The sequence below is a fragment of the Anopheles marshallii genome, chromosome X (assembly GCF_943734725.1).
Source record: "Anopheles marshallii chromosome X, idAnoMarsDA_429_01, whole genome shotgun sequence".
NCBI lineage: Eukaryota > Metazoa > Arthropoda > Insecta > Diptera > Culicidae > Anopheles > Anopheles marshallii.
The window spans coordinates 8,902,048-8,919,613 of NC_071325.1; the positions used below are offsets into that span (position 1 = coordinate 8,902,048).

The 17,566-nt window shown below is 46.6% G+C and overlaps 1 protein-coding gene across 1 annotated transcript in view; it reads left to right on the forward strand.

Moving 5' to 3' along the window:
* Positions 1–8,605: 8,605 nt before the first annotated feature.
* The window catches only part of LOC128719131 (RYamide receptor), a 71,872-nt gene continuing 62,911 nt past the window's right edge, over positions 8,606–17,566 (forward strand). Inside the window, exons 1-3 of the mRNA XM_053812757.1 lie at positions 8,606–9,297; positions 10,219–10,332; positions 11,504–11,702. Of these exons, the coding sequence (XP_053668732.1) occupies positions 8,606–9,297; positions 10,219–10,332; positions 11,504–11,702 (1,005 nt within the window). The remainder of the gene's footprint in view (positions 9,298–10,218; positions 10,333–11,503; positions 11,703–17,566) is intronic.

The window sequence follows — 17,566 nt, forward strand, 5'->3', positions numbered from 1 at the left end:
CCCCAACGCGCCCGCTGTTTATCGCATAGGTAAAAATGGAAAGATGCGGATGATGATTTTCTTTTTCCTTTCCAGTCCACCCCCTGGAAATGGAAGCGTCGGGGATGCATGTTGTTAGTTATTTCACCGTGCCAAACATACGGCGCTGTAAACAAATGTTTACACGGCTACGGACGGTTTAAGTTTTTGCGACGATTATCCCCCATTTTCCTCCAAACTTTTCCCTCACGCCGGCCCCAAACAGGTGGGGTTGGTGTCTATTGCTCAGGTGCGATGGCTAAGGCCGCAAGTGTCTTTGTTTCGGATAGCAGAAGCAACTCCTGCTTGGCATACGATTGGTTTTTTTTTTCCTACGAGCTGCTACTCTCGTGTTTTACTTGAGTTGAATTTATCTTTTGTTGGCGGATGATGGTTTAGTTGTTATTGTTATTGGTTTTTGATTGTTTACGGTTCATCAGGTGCTACTCTGTATTGTTTTGCTTAGCGCTAGAGCTATTTGTTTTCTCTTGACTTGAACTTTAACGACACTCAAGCAGTACAACGACTTCTGAACTTTGTTGAAGGCGAATGATGGGAGTATGATTTTACTTAAGATTCATAAAGCTTATTTACTGTGGAAATATTATGTAATAGGAATATTTCACGATAAGAAACTTACAAATACAAACCCAATGAATAAACTAAAAATTAGTTTTTTTAAGATATTTATTAAACAAAAAACCAACGAAAGGAGGCGCCCAGTAGTTGACTTTAATTTATAAATAACTGAATTTATAAAATTGTTATATTTGAAATGTTTATAGAGAAGGGTTTAATATTCTATAGTTCCATTATGATGAAGCGGACAAATAGAATTAAAAAGCTATGCATTCGAAAAGGCAGAGAAGTTTAAATAACACACCCCTATTATATAACGATATGAATTTATTAAGAAAAATTCAAAATCACTGACACTGTAATCGTAAACGCGAAATGCATTTGAGTAATATTAATGATGCCATTTCACGAATAATAAAACTATAAAGTCAGCCATTATACCCCGCAAGGGAATTATTTTAACGGGCAACGCAAAAAAAGGGAAACAAACTGACTGACCATTGTGCTGTCACTTTCGGTGGTAAAATTTCATTTTTACCATTTGCTTTCATCCATCAACCAATCAAATTGTGATGGGGGTTCGCGTTGTTATTAAAAAAAAAAAAAGCTTTCGTTCACTATCATGCACCAGAATGTGGGCTGGTGTAAATTAAATCAGCGTTTAATTTTCGGCCGAACTGTACGAAACCCGCTTCAGATGATGTTGGTTTTTATTTCTATATCGACTAAATTAATTATCTTTTTTTTGTTATTTAATCAGATGCGTAACGGTGGGCTGTTGCCGCTTTAGTTTGATCTGCTAAAATATTCCTTTTTTTTTGCTGATGTGCATGATATTTGCGAGGAAAATAATGTTGAGATGTAATTAGAAGCAAATTACAGTAGCGAATTTTTTTAAATATGTTTAATCACCACACGTGTCGTTTATGTAACGATGGATGGAAAATAAAGCACGACCTCGTTAGCGGGTTTTTTTTTATCTACACTCGTTAAATATAGTTTCAATAAAGGCCGGAAGGTTAATGCATAATTTGCAACATTGAGTTGGGGAAGAATAATTAATTTTTCGTTGTAACAGTCGATAGACTCATAGAAATTAGATAAAAGTTGACCGACATGTTAGTGGTTGGTAGTAGTAAATCACCTAGGAGTTATAATTCGACCTTACAACAGTTTTTAGACAATTTGTTCGATGTTTGAGTGTCGCAGAAACAGTTCAAATACGATAATGTTGTGTGATAATGATGGTGACCGAAGTGCATTGAAAGAGCACGAACAAAAGCCAAATCAGAATAAAGGGCGTAGGAAGGTCTTGCAGTATATTTGGTGGGACTGAACAAAAATATTTTATTGTGAGCGATATGGACACCCACTAAATTCAGTTAATTTTGCTGATATTATGTTGTTATTAAACGACATTTCATAATCGTTTCGTAGATGCTAATGAAAAGTATCCAGCAAAATTGAAACAAATGAAACAATTTGATTAAACGCATGAGTATAATCATCCTAAATTTAAACGAGTTTGGCTAAGCTCTCGCTAATACAGCACCCTAACGTTGGAATGTAGAGATATTTACCAGAAGCTGATACGTAATGCTATCGAGAACCTTTTGCCCAGAACCATCATCCGTCAGTGCAGGTTGTTAAAGCAACGGCACGGAATAAATAGAACCCTCAATGAGAGCACGTTCGTTGCTGCGGTACAGCCACGAGTACACGCACCGGAAGCGAACCGTTTCGTCCCATTCTCACACACCGAAACTGCGTTTTGGGGAAGCGTCCTGCTTCCAGTAGCTTATCACGATAAAGATGTGAATGAATGGATTGAATTTTGCACAACCCATCTCATCGCAGTACGATGGCAGGCATTCAACGTTGCGTGGGAGTTCAAAACGATAGCTAACAAGCGAAGTGAGGCGAAAAATTGTCGAAGAAATAACATTCCCGCACCCGGTTGATGGAAGGCAGGCGTGATTGGTGCCGTACCGTACCTAACCTGCCCCAGTTTTTTTTTGGTGGAGGATTATGTTGCTGTTGTTTGTTGTACGGTGCTGTACGGCATGTAGGTTTTACCTCTTGATGCTTATTTCATGTTTGCCGTACGCGCTAGAAGTGCCGGAGTTTTCGGCAACTCCAGCGAAAAGACGGTGAGTGGCACTGGAAGAAGGATTCAGCCGAAATTCACTGTGTGTATCATCCAGTTTGACCACCGTACAGGCAGGCAATGGATGGGGATTTATGAGCCCAGACGATCGTTACGATTATCTGTACCTTATTCAACGTTTGCATTTTTTTTTCTTCCGCCGCCTCTGTCGGAACACACTCAACAAGCGAAATTCCCCACGGAAAAGTGGTTCCTTATTAGCCATCCAAGACCGCCCTCTGTACGTGGTGTTCACGCTAAAAACCTCACCGGAGAGTCAGCAAAAAAAAAAGAAGGCTGCTTTCGCTTGACTGCGGCGCTGCATTTTCCGGCCATTTGCAACCGAACCCGGTTCGTGTGCTTGGAGTTGTGGGTGATTTATTGGGCACGGTAGGTCCAAACCTACCGTTTTCGATCGTTTTTAAGGGGCGCTATAATCGGGTGTGAAATTAAATTTGTGCATCGTTGCAGTTTTTTTTTTGCTGCTGCTGTTGCTGCTTCATTCTTTGACTTCGGATGAGATTTCGATTCTCGCAAGAAACTTTCCCAAAGACTTTGACTTTGTGCATTTATATAAAAAGCACCGACAGGGGAAAAAAAACCAGAGGGCCCACTCTGCAAATGGCTCAGCAACTGCAACAGGGGATACGTACCCACTCAACTCCCATTCAACTCACTTCGGAAGCTATTTGCGGAACCGCACAGTGCGGGACATAAACAGTGGTCCGAACGGTCGGCACGGTCCGGTCACGGTGGCTTACAGCACCTGTACCGATGGGTTGTTTCCTGCCGGTGGGTAGATTTCTTTCTGTATGTTTGCTGCAATGGCCAAAGTTCCGGCCATAAGACGCTGTACTTAGACTTCTCTTACCGGCGGTGTGCATGAATAAATCAACCCAACGCGGTGTGCGATGCTGCGCCACCAAAGTTGTTGTTTATTTTTATGGCTTTTTATGGGTACAAACTATTGCATCGACCACACCCAACACCGACCCCGACCCGCGGGTGTAAACATCGAAAACGGGCTTCCGCTAGACGTTCTTGCAACTACACCATCGTCATGCATCGTGAATGGCAATGGGAAGTTTTGCTATTTTATGTTTGCTGGGTTTTTGTTTCACTCTTCAGTTCGGTACCTTTTTTTTACGAGCAGTTCCCACTTTCGCCTACCGTGACTCGGCGGACGAGTTTATTCCGATTTACTATTACTGCAGTTAATAAAAAAACACACACACACACATCCACCAATCCTCGGAACGAATGAAAGGTGGATGCTTTTAAGAGGGGCCATTTTGAAGGATAACGATTTGTATGCCTCGGGACGCTGCCGGTTGTGTGGTGGTGTGATTAAACCACGGTGGCTTTACGGTGCCCACTGTAAAAGCACCACGTGGTCTTAACCAAACCCCTGATCCAGCAGCCATAACTCCCGGTTGGATGACATCCATCCCCAGGGACGCGCTCGAATCGAAAGCGTCAAGTAAAAGTGTGCGAACGCTCAACCAGCACCCCACGTTGTTGGTCCCACCTCGGCCCGACAGCGAAGGTTTAAGGAAGAAAATACAGAAAACACAGCATTTATTTTTTCACTGTACCGTGGGTGGTCGCTTTTATTTACGGTTTTTGCTCGCGTGTCCTTGGCGGTAGTTTTGCCATTTTGTCACTTAGCGCTTAACGAGCGCGCGGGCGATGATTTGCGTCCGTGTGCGCCTAAATGTCTGGTGCCGACCATGCCGCACTGCAAACGGGTACCGTGTTGCTATTCGTCAATAGTAGTTTTGCTAAAGACTGTCAGTAGAGTAGTGGTTTTCCAAGCAGGAGGGGGGGATGGGTGGGGGGGGGGGGGGTAAGGAGGGGGAGAAATTGAAGTAGGTAGGAATGCCCTCCAGGCGGAGTTTGCACTGCTGTTCGGGTTCGGGGAAAATTAATGCAGGAAGCACAGACGACTCCGGTTGCTGCAGCGCCGGTGTTTAGGAATTTGGGTGCGGATCAGATACACTGCGTCTGATGTGTGCGGTCTGTTCAGCCAACTGTTTGCCTGGCTGATATATATTCTATTCTGCTGCCCGCCCCGTCGCCAGGCGTCGTCCGTTGAAAGGACCGGCGTACGCAGCGTTTACGTACAAAGTGTAAATTAATTATTTGATAATAGAACGATAACGTAGCGGTGCTGGCCTTAAGAGGACGGATGAAGGTCGGAACCCATCTCGAGCGTGCATTGGCCGAACGGCGAACGGCAGGGGCGAGCGGTTGGCATCAGCTTCCGCTTTGTGTCCCATCGGGCGTCCCCGGTGAGCTGTCACCGTCGGTGGGCGCGCGTTTTGTTGTCGCAAAACCCGGAGGGGGAACAGAATACAGGAATTCATTACACTAAATTATCGGCCATGCGGAGATGGTGGAGCGAAAAACCGCACGATAAGACAATTTCGGTGTCGTCGCCGTACGGTCCAGGGTGTGGGGGGTATCGTGCGCTGTACTTGGAGGCAGAAGCGATGATTGACGCCTGACAGCGTGCTGCATGTTAAGCGGATGGTACCGTCACAACTCCTCAACGGTGAAGGCGAATACGAGCGCCGCACGTCTGTCGTTGGTATCGATGAGGAAAGTTCCCGAATAATCTGACATGCCGCTTGCGTACGCCGCTGGAAGGTTTGTGTGGGAGGAGTTGGAACGGACGCAACCGGACATGCTTGCCCTCCACAAAAAAGACAATGAATTTGCTGACCTTCGGTGGGATTGTTACAACCCGCCGGCCCATCCGGGGTATCCGTACATCTTAACTACAATCCCGCACAGCATCCGCCCATATAACTCGTTCCCATCTGCTGTGCCTGGATGCTGGAACTGGAAGCGTTACTGCTGTCCATCTTGGTAAATGATTACCGACACAACACAACGTTACACCCGGAAGCGAAATGTTACGGTTTCGATCTCTTATCCGATTGATGTCGGCAGTCGTTTCCGATCAACAAGAGAGCATCATTTTTGGCCCCCTCGGCAGACCCAAAGGGGGAGGTGAAGATTGTGAATGGGATCGGCAGGAAGGAGGCTCTCATTTACGCCCACCATCTCTACGGAGCCGGGGTACGAAAAGCAAACAATGCCGACGCCATTTTATACGCCACCCGTTAATGGTGTGTGGTGTTGTGGGGCGAACGCAAATGTAGGCGCCTAAAGTTATGCACCGTTCGACCTTATGCTACGGTGATTTATCGTGCAATTCGCCTCGGATTCGCAGCACATCCGGAACATCAAACACCCTGCACGCGACGAAAGCTTCTTAGGCCATCTCTTGCGTGCGTGTGTCGAACAGCCATTTTTGGGCTGGGATGCCAAAAATAATTCAACGACAGGAAGCTTCTAGTTGGCGGAATAGGTTAGCTAAAAATAATTCGAGAATCACATCCAACTTGGGCCATGGCGGAACCAAGCATCCTCCGGAAACCGCATGTCATTAAACTGCCGATAATGATTGGTTCCTCCCGCAGGAATGGAGGTACCTTGTCGGGGAATTCTTCTACCCATCCTCCAATAGGCAGCGCTAGCAATTGATTTCGTTCTCGGAAGTATTTAAAGTCTAAAGAGCATCATTGTCCAACGCTTTCGGTATTCCGGGGTGCATGGAGTGAGCAGTTACCCGGAACTGTTCATTCCCGCTTTTTTGTGAGTCTTGAAGGTGAGGTGATCGAAAATGAACCTTCACAAAACACGAGGACTTGGTGGGAGGGACCAAAACTCTTCAAACCCTCCAAACATCAACGACCCAGCTGACAGCAGCTCGGCTATTTATATACGCCTCATCGAGTACGCTGGAGATATCGGAAGGGAAATGAAGTTTCCTACCAACCTGGTGGTGTAAAACAGTACACGAACGACCTTCCGGCGCGGTTTTTCGTACAGACAGCTTGAAGTAAGGCAGCAGCCGCTTATGGCGAATGTGCCGATGCACCGCAAGTGCGCTCCGGAGTGCCTCCCGGTGGTTGTTGCGCGTGTATGTGTACTTTTTAATGGCAATTCGCTACGAGCGAGAGCTTGGAAATCTAGCCGATCGTAAATAAATCAAACGCAACAGAACGGCGCAAGCAAACCTTGAGCGTCTCCGCAACGGCACTACCTTTTCCGGCACATTCGGTGCTACTTCAAAGGGGTTTTCGTGCCGACTTTGCCGCTGTTTAACAGACGCGCCACCGTGGAACGTTGCGCCGCGTACAAGCTCCAAACGAATCGCTGCGTTGCCGTGGACGCAACGTCCCGCGGCTGGGATGCGAAGCCGGGAAACAATCGACGGCACCGACTGCCCGGGGACGTTTTGCTCCGTTCGCCGGCGCGTGGCTTCCTTCGGTGTGACAGAGCGAGATCAGGATGCGTGGTTCATGGGTGTGTCGGTTGGCGCTAACCAAGAATTCATCATCTCGCATTTTTGGGTGCGCCTTTGGATGAAGAGTTCCTGCCCGCTTCCGGGTTTATATCGTGTTCTATGGGTGGTAACGTGGGCTGTCGTCTGATATTGGTTGACGGAAGCGTGATAAATTGCTGACAAGCAGTTGCTTCCTTACTGCCTCCCACAACGCTCTCGGGCGTGCCCTTTCGCTCGAGGAAGTCCGGGATGGTGGGTCGGGGGTGGCGTTATGGACTCGAAGGTAAATAACACGCTCCACTTCGCGAACATCACAAAAAAGCCAAAAAGCTGGAAAGAATTCACCTAAATATCCAAGCAGCATTACAGATCCCGCGGGCCTACCGTTTTGTTGGTGTGAATCAGTTTCCGGTAACACTCGGAAGCACATCGCTTTAATATCTGCTCGGGCAGGTCGATGAAGCAGTGGACGAGTAGCACGACAAGGTAAACACACCGCTGGAACTAATCGCGCAATTTTGTTTTCTTTTATATGAAGTTGAGCTGACGTCCAACTTAGCGGTGCCTGATTATCGGCCCGATTGGTTTCTGGCAGTCGCTGTCCTGCTGGGTAGCTGAGTGATTGAATCGACACGATACAGGGGTGATGATATGTGGTGACAGAGCTGCAGGAAGAGCGAAGAACAAAAATAATAGCTTGGTCAAAAACACTTTATCGATTGTGTGCACGGTGGCGCCTGTTCCTTTGGGGATGTCGACGAGGGGAAGAGATTAGACCACGAGGTCACCGCTGTGTGAGTGAAGGCAAATCAAAATTTGGTCACCGAGTAATACGCCCTGGAGATGGAAACGGCCGTAAGACAAAAGCGCTGAAAGAACGAAGCAGAAAGACGTGCACGTCCTCCCTAATGTGTACCAAACGCAACCGGATGGTAGGCTCTCTCGGGTGATAACATTCATCTTCACAGTGACATCACGGTGACAACTGCGCCGGTTACTGCACGACAACGAACCGGGGGACCGTAACAACATTGCTCCCCATGTCAGAAGGTTAATTATCTGCTAATAGCTGTTCTGTTCTTCCCGGCGGTCCGCATCCTCCGCTCTTGCCGGGGAGTCTTTGGGCGAATAATCGCCCCAAAACAAAAAAAACCCTCAACATCTTCAAACCTCATTATGGTGCCTGTGTTTGTGCTGTGTTTCTATGGACCGCATAGAAGTAATGTGAACATTTTTTGTGCTCTCTTTTCATATTGCCGGACGCTTCTTCGACTCCACCCCATCTATAGTGAAACGGCTCGTCTAAAGCGCGACAGAGTGCCATCCTTAATGTGATGATGATGGGAAAGATTTAGAAATAATCTACTTCGGCGTCGACCAGTGCGGGATTCCCGAAGCCTTTCGGTAAGAGTTTTCTTGTGCCGAGTTTACAACCCTTGGTGGGCAAGTCCTTGATACGGCAGGGCCTCACATTCGGAAGTGAAGATATCGGTACGAACCCGATCATGATATCACAAGCGATCCAGTACGCGGACTACTTTGCTCGCTCGATGCGCAATGACTCCTCGGCGCCGGGAGGCGGTGTCTACTCGGGTGGCAACGTGACCGGGCTGGGTGGTGGGGCGGGGAATACATCCAGTGCCGGGACGGCCACCGGGACCGATCTGTTCGACATGTACGCCCGGAACTATCCGTACGTGTCGTCCACGGAGGAGCAGAACTACATCGAGCAGCTGAGCGACAGCCTGCGCAATCAGTCCGCCGGCAATCGCAGTTACGGCGGGTATGATTACGGGCTGGAACCGATGCCGCTGCCGGAGTGCAGTAACGCGTACTCGGCCGGACCATACTTTCAGCTCACCAGCTACTTCCTGTACATCACCATCTTCGTGACGGCGGTGATCGGTAACTCGATCGTGCTGTTTATCGTCCAGTCGAACCCGCGGATGCGCACGGTCACCAACTTCTTCATCACCAACCTGGCCGTCGGCGATCTGATGATGACGCTGTTCTGCGTACCGTTTACCTTCATCTCGCTGTTCGTGCTGCAGTACTGGCCGTTTGGGCTGGCGATGTGCCGGCTGGTGAACTACACGCAGGCGGTCTCGGTGCTGGTTAGCGCCTACACGCTTGTCGCGATCAGCGGTGACCGGTACATTGCGATAATGTGGCCGCTCAGGCCACGCATCACCAAGACGTAAGTGTAAAAGGGACACATTTGTTGCGTGTGTTGCATACATTTAGGCGTTTACCGTCTAGAGCAGGGGTCTCCAAACTTTTCAGTCCGCGGACCGCATTGGTTGAAACTACGATAGCGTGAGGGCCACTTACACATTACAGGGTTTTACATTAGATAGGATATGGCGAACCCAACTTACTGAATCACACGAACAGACAAGATGGACACAAAAACTACAAACTTTAATGAATTGCCAACATTGGATATGGAATCGCTTGCGCAACTTAGTGAATGTCAAGCCGGGCAGCCTGTTTACGTACAGGCGGATTCAAGTGTTGAACTGCAAAATGAAGTTGGAAGTTAATCACAAGTATTTATCATCATTAATGCTAAGTTTTAATCGATATTTTGCACATGCTTTGCTTAAAATTTACATTAATTTTGAATATTCTATCTCAACTCTTGAATCCGGCAGATACGGAAACAGCCCAACCAGATTTGACATTCACTAAATTATGCTCGCGACTCCATATCCAGCGTTTGCGATTCAGTAAAATGTGTTGTGTTTCACTATCAATCTCCCAGTTTATCTTATAAGATTACACGATTCATTAAGTTGCACTCGTCAGATTCTATCTATTGCCAAACCCTGTATCTTCCGGATAATTTAGAGAGATGTTGCGCTCGAGATGATTTTTATTTCACAATTTCTACTATTAAATATTACTAACTATTGCAGTAATTAAATTGAACAGTTAAGAAATATTACAACTTTGCCAAATTAGACATTTTCATTAAAATGGTAATATTAGCAATAGCGTCGCGGGCCCTCACTGTAGACTCTCGAGGGCCGTAGTTTGGAGACCCCTGGTCTAGAGAGTAGGGTGCACATATATTTATCGTGTCGAATGGTATTTTTCATTTATGTCTTCCTGACAGTTGCTCCAAGTGCTTGATCGGCATTGTGTGGATCATCGCACTGATTACGGCCGTACCGATCGCCATCTTCTCGACGCTGTATTTTCCCACCGATTGGCATGTACAGTGTAACGTGTAAGTATCATCCAAAGCGTGACTCACAAGTTGTGTGTCAATGCGTTCTGAGCACACCGTATTGCCGTGCGATGGTTAACCAGTTAGTACGCTAGATCGCTCTTATGAATAATTCTACAGCGCGCACAGCGTTTGGGCTCTGTCCGTGATTCTCTTTCACGCCCGACACGCCACCCCACCCGTGAATTAGCATACGAATGAAAAGCTCATCTGCATAACATTTTGCATCCGTGCGCCGTTTGGTGGGCGTGCGGACCAACCGTGGGCTAGTTCAACGATCTGAATAAACAAACTAATGCCGAAATTTTGCCGCCATCCAGGCGCAAAAGGGTAATGGTCACCGTATTACCAATTTTGTCAGCTCGCACAGCTACAAGTTAGCTGTACGCGCTGGAACAAAGGAATTACCATACCAATTAACATCCGTGCAGCGATACGCGGCGCGGTGAGGATGTTTCGAACATGGATGCGACTTGCCGTGCGAATTATGGCGGTCCGCGTGCGTATGTGCTGTCCGAAGTTAATAAGTCTTCTGCCAGCTGCTTGTCAACGTCGAGAGGGGGCCATCCTCCGACCACCTCTCATAAATCCAATATGCCACTGGAAGCTTGGCCGTATTGGCCGGGTAAGGGTGGGTGTGATTTTATTGTCCTGATGTACCGCTGATTATGGTGGTTTTATGGGAACATGGGAAAGGATTGCCCTAGCCCCGAGATGCAGTGTTTTAGGCCCGAGACATGGTGAGTGTTTTAGGCTGTCATAATTGGACCGGCACACGGTCACTTGGATAAGGATGCGCCGTCCAAGCAGGGTGTTATCATCCGTGCTGGGGAGTTATTTGTTTTTTTATTGGAGCATAGATGTCTATGTGGATGTTGCGACATTAGAATTACATTAGGATTAGCAATTTTTTGTGCAAGGTCGAGCGAGCTGTACAGGGAAAGGGTACGAGCTTAGGGCGCCGAGAGTTCATGTTCCCGAAAAGGTCGGTGTGGGCCGTGGAGAATTCGTCCAAACTTTTCTACATTGCACTGATGCTCGCCAGCTAACCCCAGCTGCTATAAAATGACCACTCAGCAGCACCAGCTCACCTGCACGGCGAGCCCCGGTAGCTACCACGTGTTTTTTTCTGCTTTATCTCACCCCATCATATTCCCTCTGCACACAACAGGCCAATCTGTGCGGAAAAATGGCCATCACCGGAACAGGACGACTACTACACAATAGCGCTGCTGACCACACAGTTCATCGTGCCGCTGGTGGTGCTGATCTTCACCTACACACGCATCGCGATTGTCGTATGGGGCAAGCGGCCACCGGGTGAGGCGGAAAACTCGCGCGACCAACGGATGGCTAAATCGAAGCGCAAGGTAAGTGACGGGGACTGACATTTCCGATGCGGGGCGGGGGCGATGCTGCTATGCGCGGGCGCGCCTAAAGGTAGGCAATCGGACGGTGCCGTTCGGTTTTGAAGCGTCCGGGGACCTCCCGAGGCTCGCCCGTGCCAGAAGATGCAAGAAGTGGCGCTGCAGCCTTAAGCCATATGCTCGGTATCGATTGGGAAATAGATCCCTTAATTAATTTTTACGACCCCATTCGATGCGCGGCGGGTCTCTCGTGCTGCGAGAGTGAAATAGCTTTTCCCCAGTGGCATGAGCAACCATTATTGACCGGTGATGTTCGAGGAACAGCAGCGTTGAGCAACTTCGATTTTGAGGTTTTGTTTTACCATCTTAATTCTTTCCAGAAAATTCCAGCAATACTAATGCCGGAAGATTAATGTCAATTTCCATAAAATCGCTCCATTAGAGGAGAGAGTGAGAACAGACAGTGCGATTCGATTGCCACCACTGTATTTTCTACCCACTCCGGTGGGAATGGGAATCGGTTCGGTGTTGTACTTACATAAATTAAGTAGGATAGAGTTTTTTTTCCCGGAACGGTTTTTGCCCGCGTATCGCCCGATTGTGCACAAAGCACCATTACAGGGATAAGATTTAATGTCTTATTTCATTACACTTGAAGCGCTCAATTAAATTCACGGCAAAACCGGTGCCCTCTCGCTTCTGCTTGCTGTGTGGGTGGGAGTAAAATCAGAGAGAAGCGTTTTCCGTTTCCTTAACCGATTTTCCGCCCGGAGGTCGGCGGCCAATAACACACTCCATAGCACCACCGCACGGTCGGTTGAATTTGCCTGGTTTCGGATTATTGTTTATGTTTCTGTGTAAACACGGTCGCGCCCTCCGTAAAGGTTGGTTATTACTGCACCAGTTCGCTGGTGGTCCATCCAGGCGCGTATGGAAATGTTGGAGTGGAAAATAGTGGACATAAAAGTGGGTCAATATTTCCCGATGTACGATCGCTGCGTGTGAAAATTGTGGCCCACGTTGAAGGGCGAGGCAATATACCGGGGAGATATTGAACATCATTTTGTTTTTGGGAGGGGGAGGGGGGGGGAAGGAAGTCTAAATCACGACGAGTGGGAGTGGGAGGACGATAATGAAGGAAATTAAAAGCATTGAAAAGTGATGTTCGTGGTAGCATACTGTTAACTTTAATTTTCCGCGTAAGTGCGGTAGATAGCGGAGCCGTTACGCTCTACTCGGTATTATAAATGAACCATGACATGTATGCGTTCGTGGAGGTTTCGTTGTGTTCGTAAAGCCTTATTGCTACCCAGAATTGACTCTCAGAAGTGGTAATTTCACTCATTGATGACTGACCGGCTATCCTGCCCAGATTTTAGTATGGATGTGCTCGAAACAAGGCGTTAGAGTGTTTTGTGCTGCAAATTGCATACTTTTAGGCTTGGCGTACATAATTTAAAAGTAAAAAAAACGTTGTTTTCTTTGGAGTCTCAAATCTTCCTCAAATTCCACAAATCCTTCGGGTGGATTGGGTGTTTAATTTATATTCTACCAGCTCTCAGCCACTAAAATATCCGCACCTGGCTAAGATGCAGGATATAAGTGGATGATGGGTGCTTTTCTGTTCCTGTCGCACGAGCTGCAAAAGCAGAGAAAATTAAACAAGGGTAGGAAAATAATATATTGGAGGCAACAACAAAAAAAACTCATCTTTCTCTTGAAATTCATCTCCCCGAAAATTTTCCTTCTCAGACAGCAACGAAAAGCACAGCACAAAACATCTTTCGAGTGGTATTACGGCTAACGGCATCGGTGAATTATGTTGCTCCCAACAAACCAACGTACAAGAAAACATATGAACTCGTCGCCAGAACCCCGCCAGTACCATCGGTGTACACGAAAGCGTGAGGCGTGGTAAAACCTCGGCTTAAACCCATTAATCACACTCACACCTGCTCTTTTTTGTGTTGTTGGTCCGGGCACAAAATTTTCCCATAAGCAGCTTACCGATGCTTGATCCTCTTCCACACCCCGGGGATGCGATTTCACCTGTGCGAGCACGGGTCGCTTGGCTGTATTTGTACTGCTTTTTTTGTGCTATTCTTTTGTATCTTTTGTGTTGCATTTGGCGTATGGGATCCGGCTATTACGTTCCTTTGCTAATGTGTGACACCGCGATGAATTCTCGCACGTCTCGACTGATGCGGGTGATCGTTTGGGAGGGGGGAAGGATAATGCAAAAGGGTGTGAGAATGTACGGATGTTGTCAAAATATGGAACCTTATTTGTGGCCCATTCAACCCACTGCCAATCGCCCGCCCGCGGGTGCAATATGTGTACGTGACCGTACAGCGAGACGGATCCCATACTGCTCGAACGACTTTTTGCGCCTGGTGGCGCCTCACACGGCGTATGATGGAGTGCCCATATACTCTCATTTTTCTGGCTGCCTTTTCATGGACTTGTCCAATTTTTTTGTTGTGCCTCATTCCTGAAGGACTTATTCATTAATGGGCTTCTCACGGGACCACTCAATGACACACGGCTGGTGGCGGCCCATCGTCAGCCGGCAGTCATTTGTCGGTGATGCCTTCCCGGAAGGCATACGCACGGGAAGGCGTGTACGGTTTTGCCGATCTTTATCGATAAAGGTTTTGCTAGCCACGCAAGCAACGGAGTAAAGCGAAAATACATTAAATTTAATTTCACCGGACGGGTGAAGGAAACAAGACGACAAGTGAAATGTCACGCACCGGTTGCAAACATTAGCATGCCGAGAGTTTAACGTTGGTCAAAAGTTCGTTTATTATATTTTGTTTTTGTTTTTCACTTTCCTTACGGTGCCCCATCTCCCTTCCCCTCCCTTCCTCCCCCCCAAAAAAAAAAGAGAGATACAGAAAAATAAACGAAGAATAGTTGACCTCATCAGCGGTGATTGAGAGAAAAAAAGTTTTTCTCGCTCGACGGACAAACAAACAAACCGGAACGTGGTCCTTTCAGGGCCCACCTCACACCAGAACCCTCTCGCGCCTTGGTTGGGAAAGAGAATTTAAATTAATTTTCAATAATTCGTCATACTTTACGCTGCTTGTTCGTTTGGTGGGGAGGTTTGGGGATGGGTGGAAGGATGTTAGAAAACAGAAGGCAACCAACAAAAAAAAATCCTCTTCCGTTTATGCACGCACCACCAAACAAGGGGATGGAAATGTTTTGCTTATTATTGTCCTTCTATTCACGATCTTCCGATCGGATGTTTCGGCGCGTTTATCACCGGGAAGGGTCAAAGCGGCAAACTCAGCAGCGGAACGGAAGCCTCAATCCATCTGCCTTTCGCCATGCCCAACAACCCGCTCCAAAGTTGTACGATGAAATGGCAGCAGGAGCGTCAAGTCGTCGGAAATGCGAGGCACGAACGCAAGCAAAATGTCAAGCTCGTGGCCGTTGCGTTTGGCTTTCGCTTCACCTTTTCGGGAGCGTTGTGCACCTTTGCGGGAAAAATTATTCCACACCAAACAAACCCCCTTCTCCCACCAGGACAGTGCCAACATGTGTGCAAATATGCTCGAAATGAACAGAAAGAACGTGAAGCCAATCACCATTTTATCATATCGCAAATGAACCTTTATGATATGTAATGCTAAAATTATTATCCCTCTTCAGCTAACGGTAGGAAATTTGTAGTATAACGGACTGATAAGGCGAATTCTTACTTGTACTAGCGCAATATTATTGTGCGAATAGCTAAACTCGAGATATTGTTGCTATAATTTTAATTTGCTCCCAAAAGTATGCAATTCGCTATACAAAATGATAAAAATTATTCGAGAATTCTTTTCAAATTTTGAAAATTGATCCTATTTGGTCGTTTTGCTTTACTTTCTCGCTGTTACCTTTTCAGGTTCGGTAAAATTGTCACTTAGGGGCGTTCGTTTAACCTGATCAGTGTTCGGGCGGTTGGAACGAGCTACACGTGTTTTTGATCAGCCAACTCGAAGCGGGAATTGTTTATTAAATTTCTATGTTAATGATTTTTGTTCGCTTTCGCGCTGCGGAAGGTAAAATGGTAACTTTTTTCGCCAACGATGACGGCAGGGGAAAGAGGAATTGATAGCGATACATCGATGTTGAGGGTGTTGTTGTAATTGTAGGGAAATTTCGTTGGAATTTTCCCTTTCTTTGCATATCCCATGCCTACCCCCGGAAGGGCGGGTTGACAAAGGATGCTTTTCCGGTGGCGCTAGGAGCACCACAGGGGTTCGGGTTTCGATGGCATCTTCTTCAATGCTGCGGGTGGGTTTAATGTTCCAAAATTCCGATATCACGTTACGAGGCGTCTCAAGTGTATAAGTGAATTTTTGGTAAAATAAGACAAAAAAAAAACGCGGAGAAATAACAAGTGAAGACAGGAAGCCAGTGAATGTAACGGCAAAATTGAAGAATATGGTTCGCAATGGTACGCTACTTGCCCGGTTTTTGGGAAGGATAATCCGAGAACGGAAGCTGTGGAAAACGTGTTTGCTGATAGCGGACGGAAAACGTGGGAATACCATACCAGAGTATTTTTCGGACGACAGGGGGGGGGGCAAAGTACGAGGTGAGCTTTTGTTGACAATGGCGCATAAAGTGGCTAGTGGATGGGAACAAAAAAAAATGGAAGAAAAAAAAAACAACCCGGGAAAATTCACAATGTCACCCATCAGAAACCAAAAAAGTAGAGAAGAAAGAATAAAAAAAAACACATTCGACCAAATGGTGGAAAATCTTTTGGCCCCAAAATAGCACAAATTCACATACCCTTGTGTCATGCCCTAACCTTCTTTCGCTTCTTTATATCGCTTCGCGTTTATTGATGTTGCCAGCATATGGGGGGGGCAGATGCTGGACAGTAATGTGTGCTGCACAATTGGCTCTTCCACTCTTTCGGTTAACAACCCGATTTTCATTGCTCACGACGAATTCGACCAATTTTCGAAACTTTTCTTTCAGCTCGTTGTGTCCGTGTGCTGAGGAAGAAAGACGAGCGATACACAGTGATTATGGTGCCTTTTTGGCAGCATCAGTCTAAACTAGAACTGGCTGGAAAATGTTCCATTGCTCGGTGGAAATCCCACGCTATAAACGGGCTAAGGTGATCTTTTTTTTTTGCTCCTTTTTTCTCCATTATGTTTCAACACAGCGACAGGAATTGAGCAGAACGGGGTGTAAATTCAACCGATGCGAACCACCACCGAGCTACACCGACGGTAGTCTTCCATAAACGAAAGCCCCGTCCGGTGATTACGGTGATTTTATTTGACTTTTCATCCTTCACCAAACGGTCGGCACGAAAGGCGTCGAGCTTTTTGGTGTGCAATGGTGCATTTCTCTTTCGCAAAGGAACGACCCCATCTGAAGGGTTGAGAAGAAAAACGAAAACCGGTATTGATCGCGAAAACCTGGTATGTGGGTAGGAAATTAGCGCTCGAGCAAAAGGCCAGCGAAAGGAAACTGTGGCACTTTCCCAATCAAAGTGGAAATCCTTTCAAATCGTGCGCTTAACGGTTTGTCGCGAGGAAAATAGAACCCGTTTCGTGCCGCTTCCTTTTTGTTTTGCGCGGCTTTGTGCTTCTGCTTCACCGATGCAGGGTTTCCCTACATATATTTAAAAAGAAGTTTATGAGTTTCGTGTTTGATGTCTCGATGGGATGATTTTTAGTATGAAGACAGTACTGAACTAAAGTCTCTTTACAACTGTTTAACTGCAAGAATGGGTCTTCTTCTTATCTTCTAGACTTATTTTTTATCAATCTTGAGCTGATAAAAGAGAGATATACATTCAGTATTTATAATATTAAAAAATGTTTTGTATTGCATTTTCTTGAAACTCA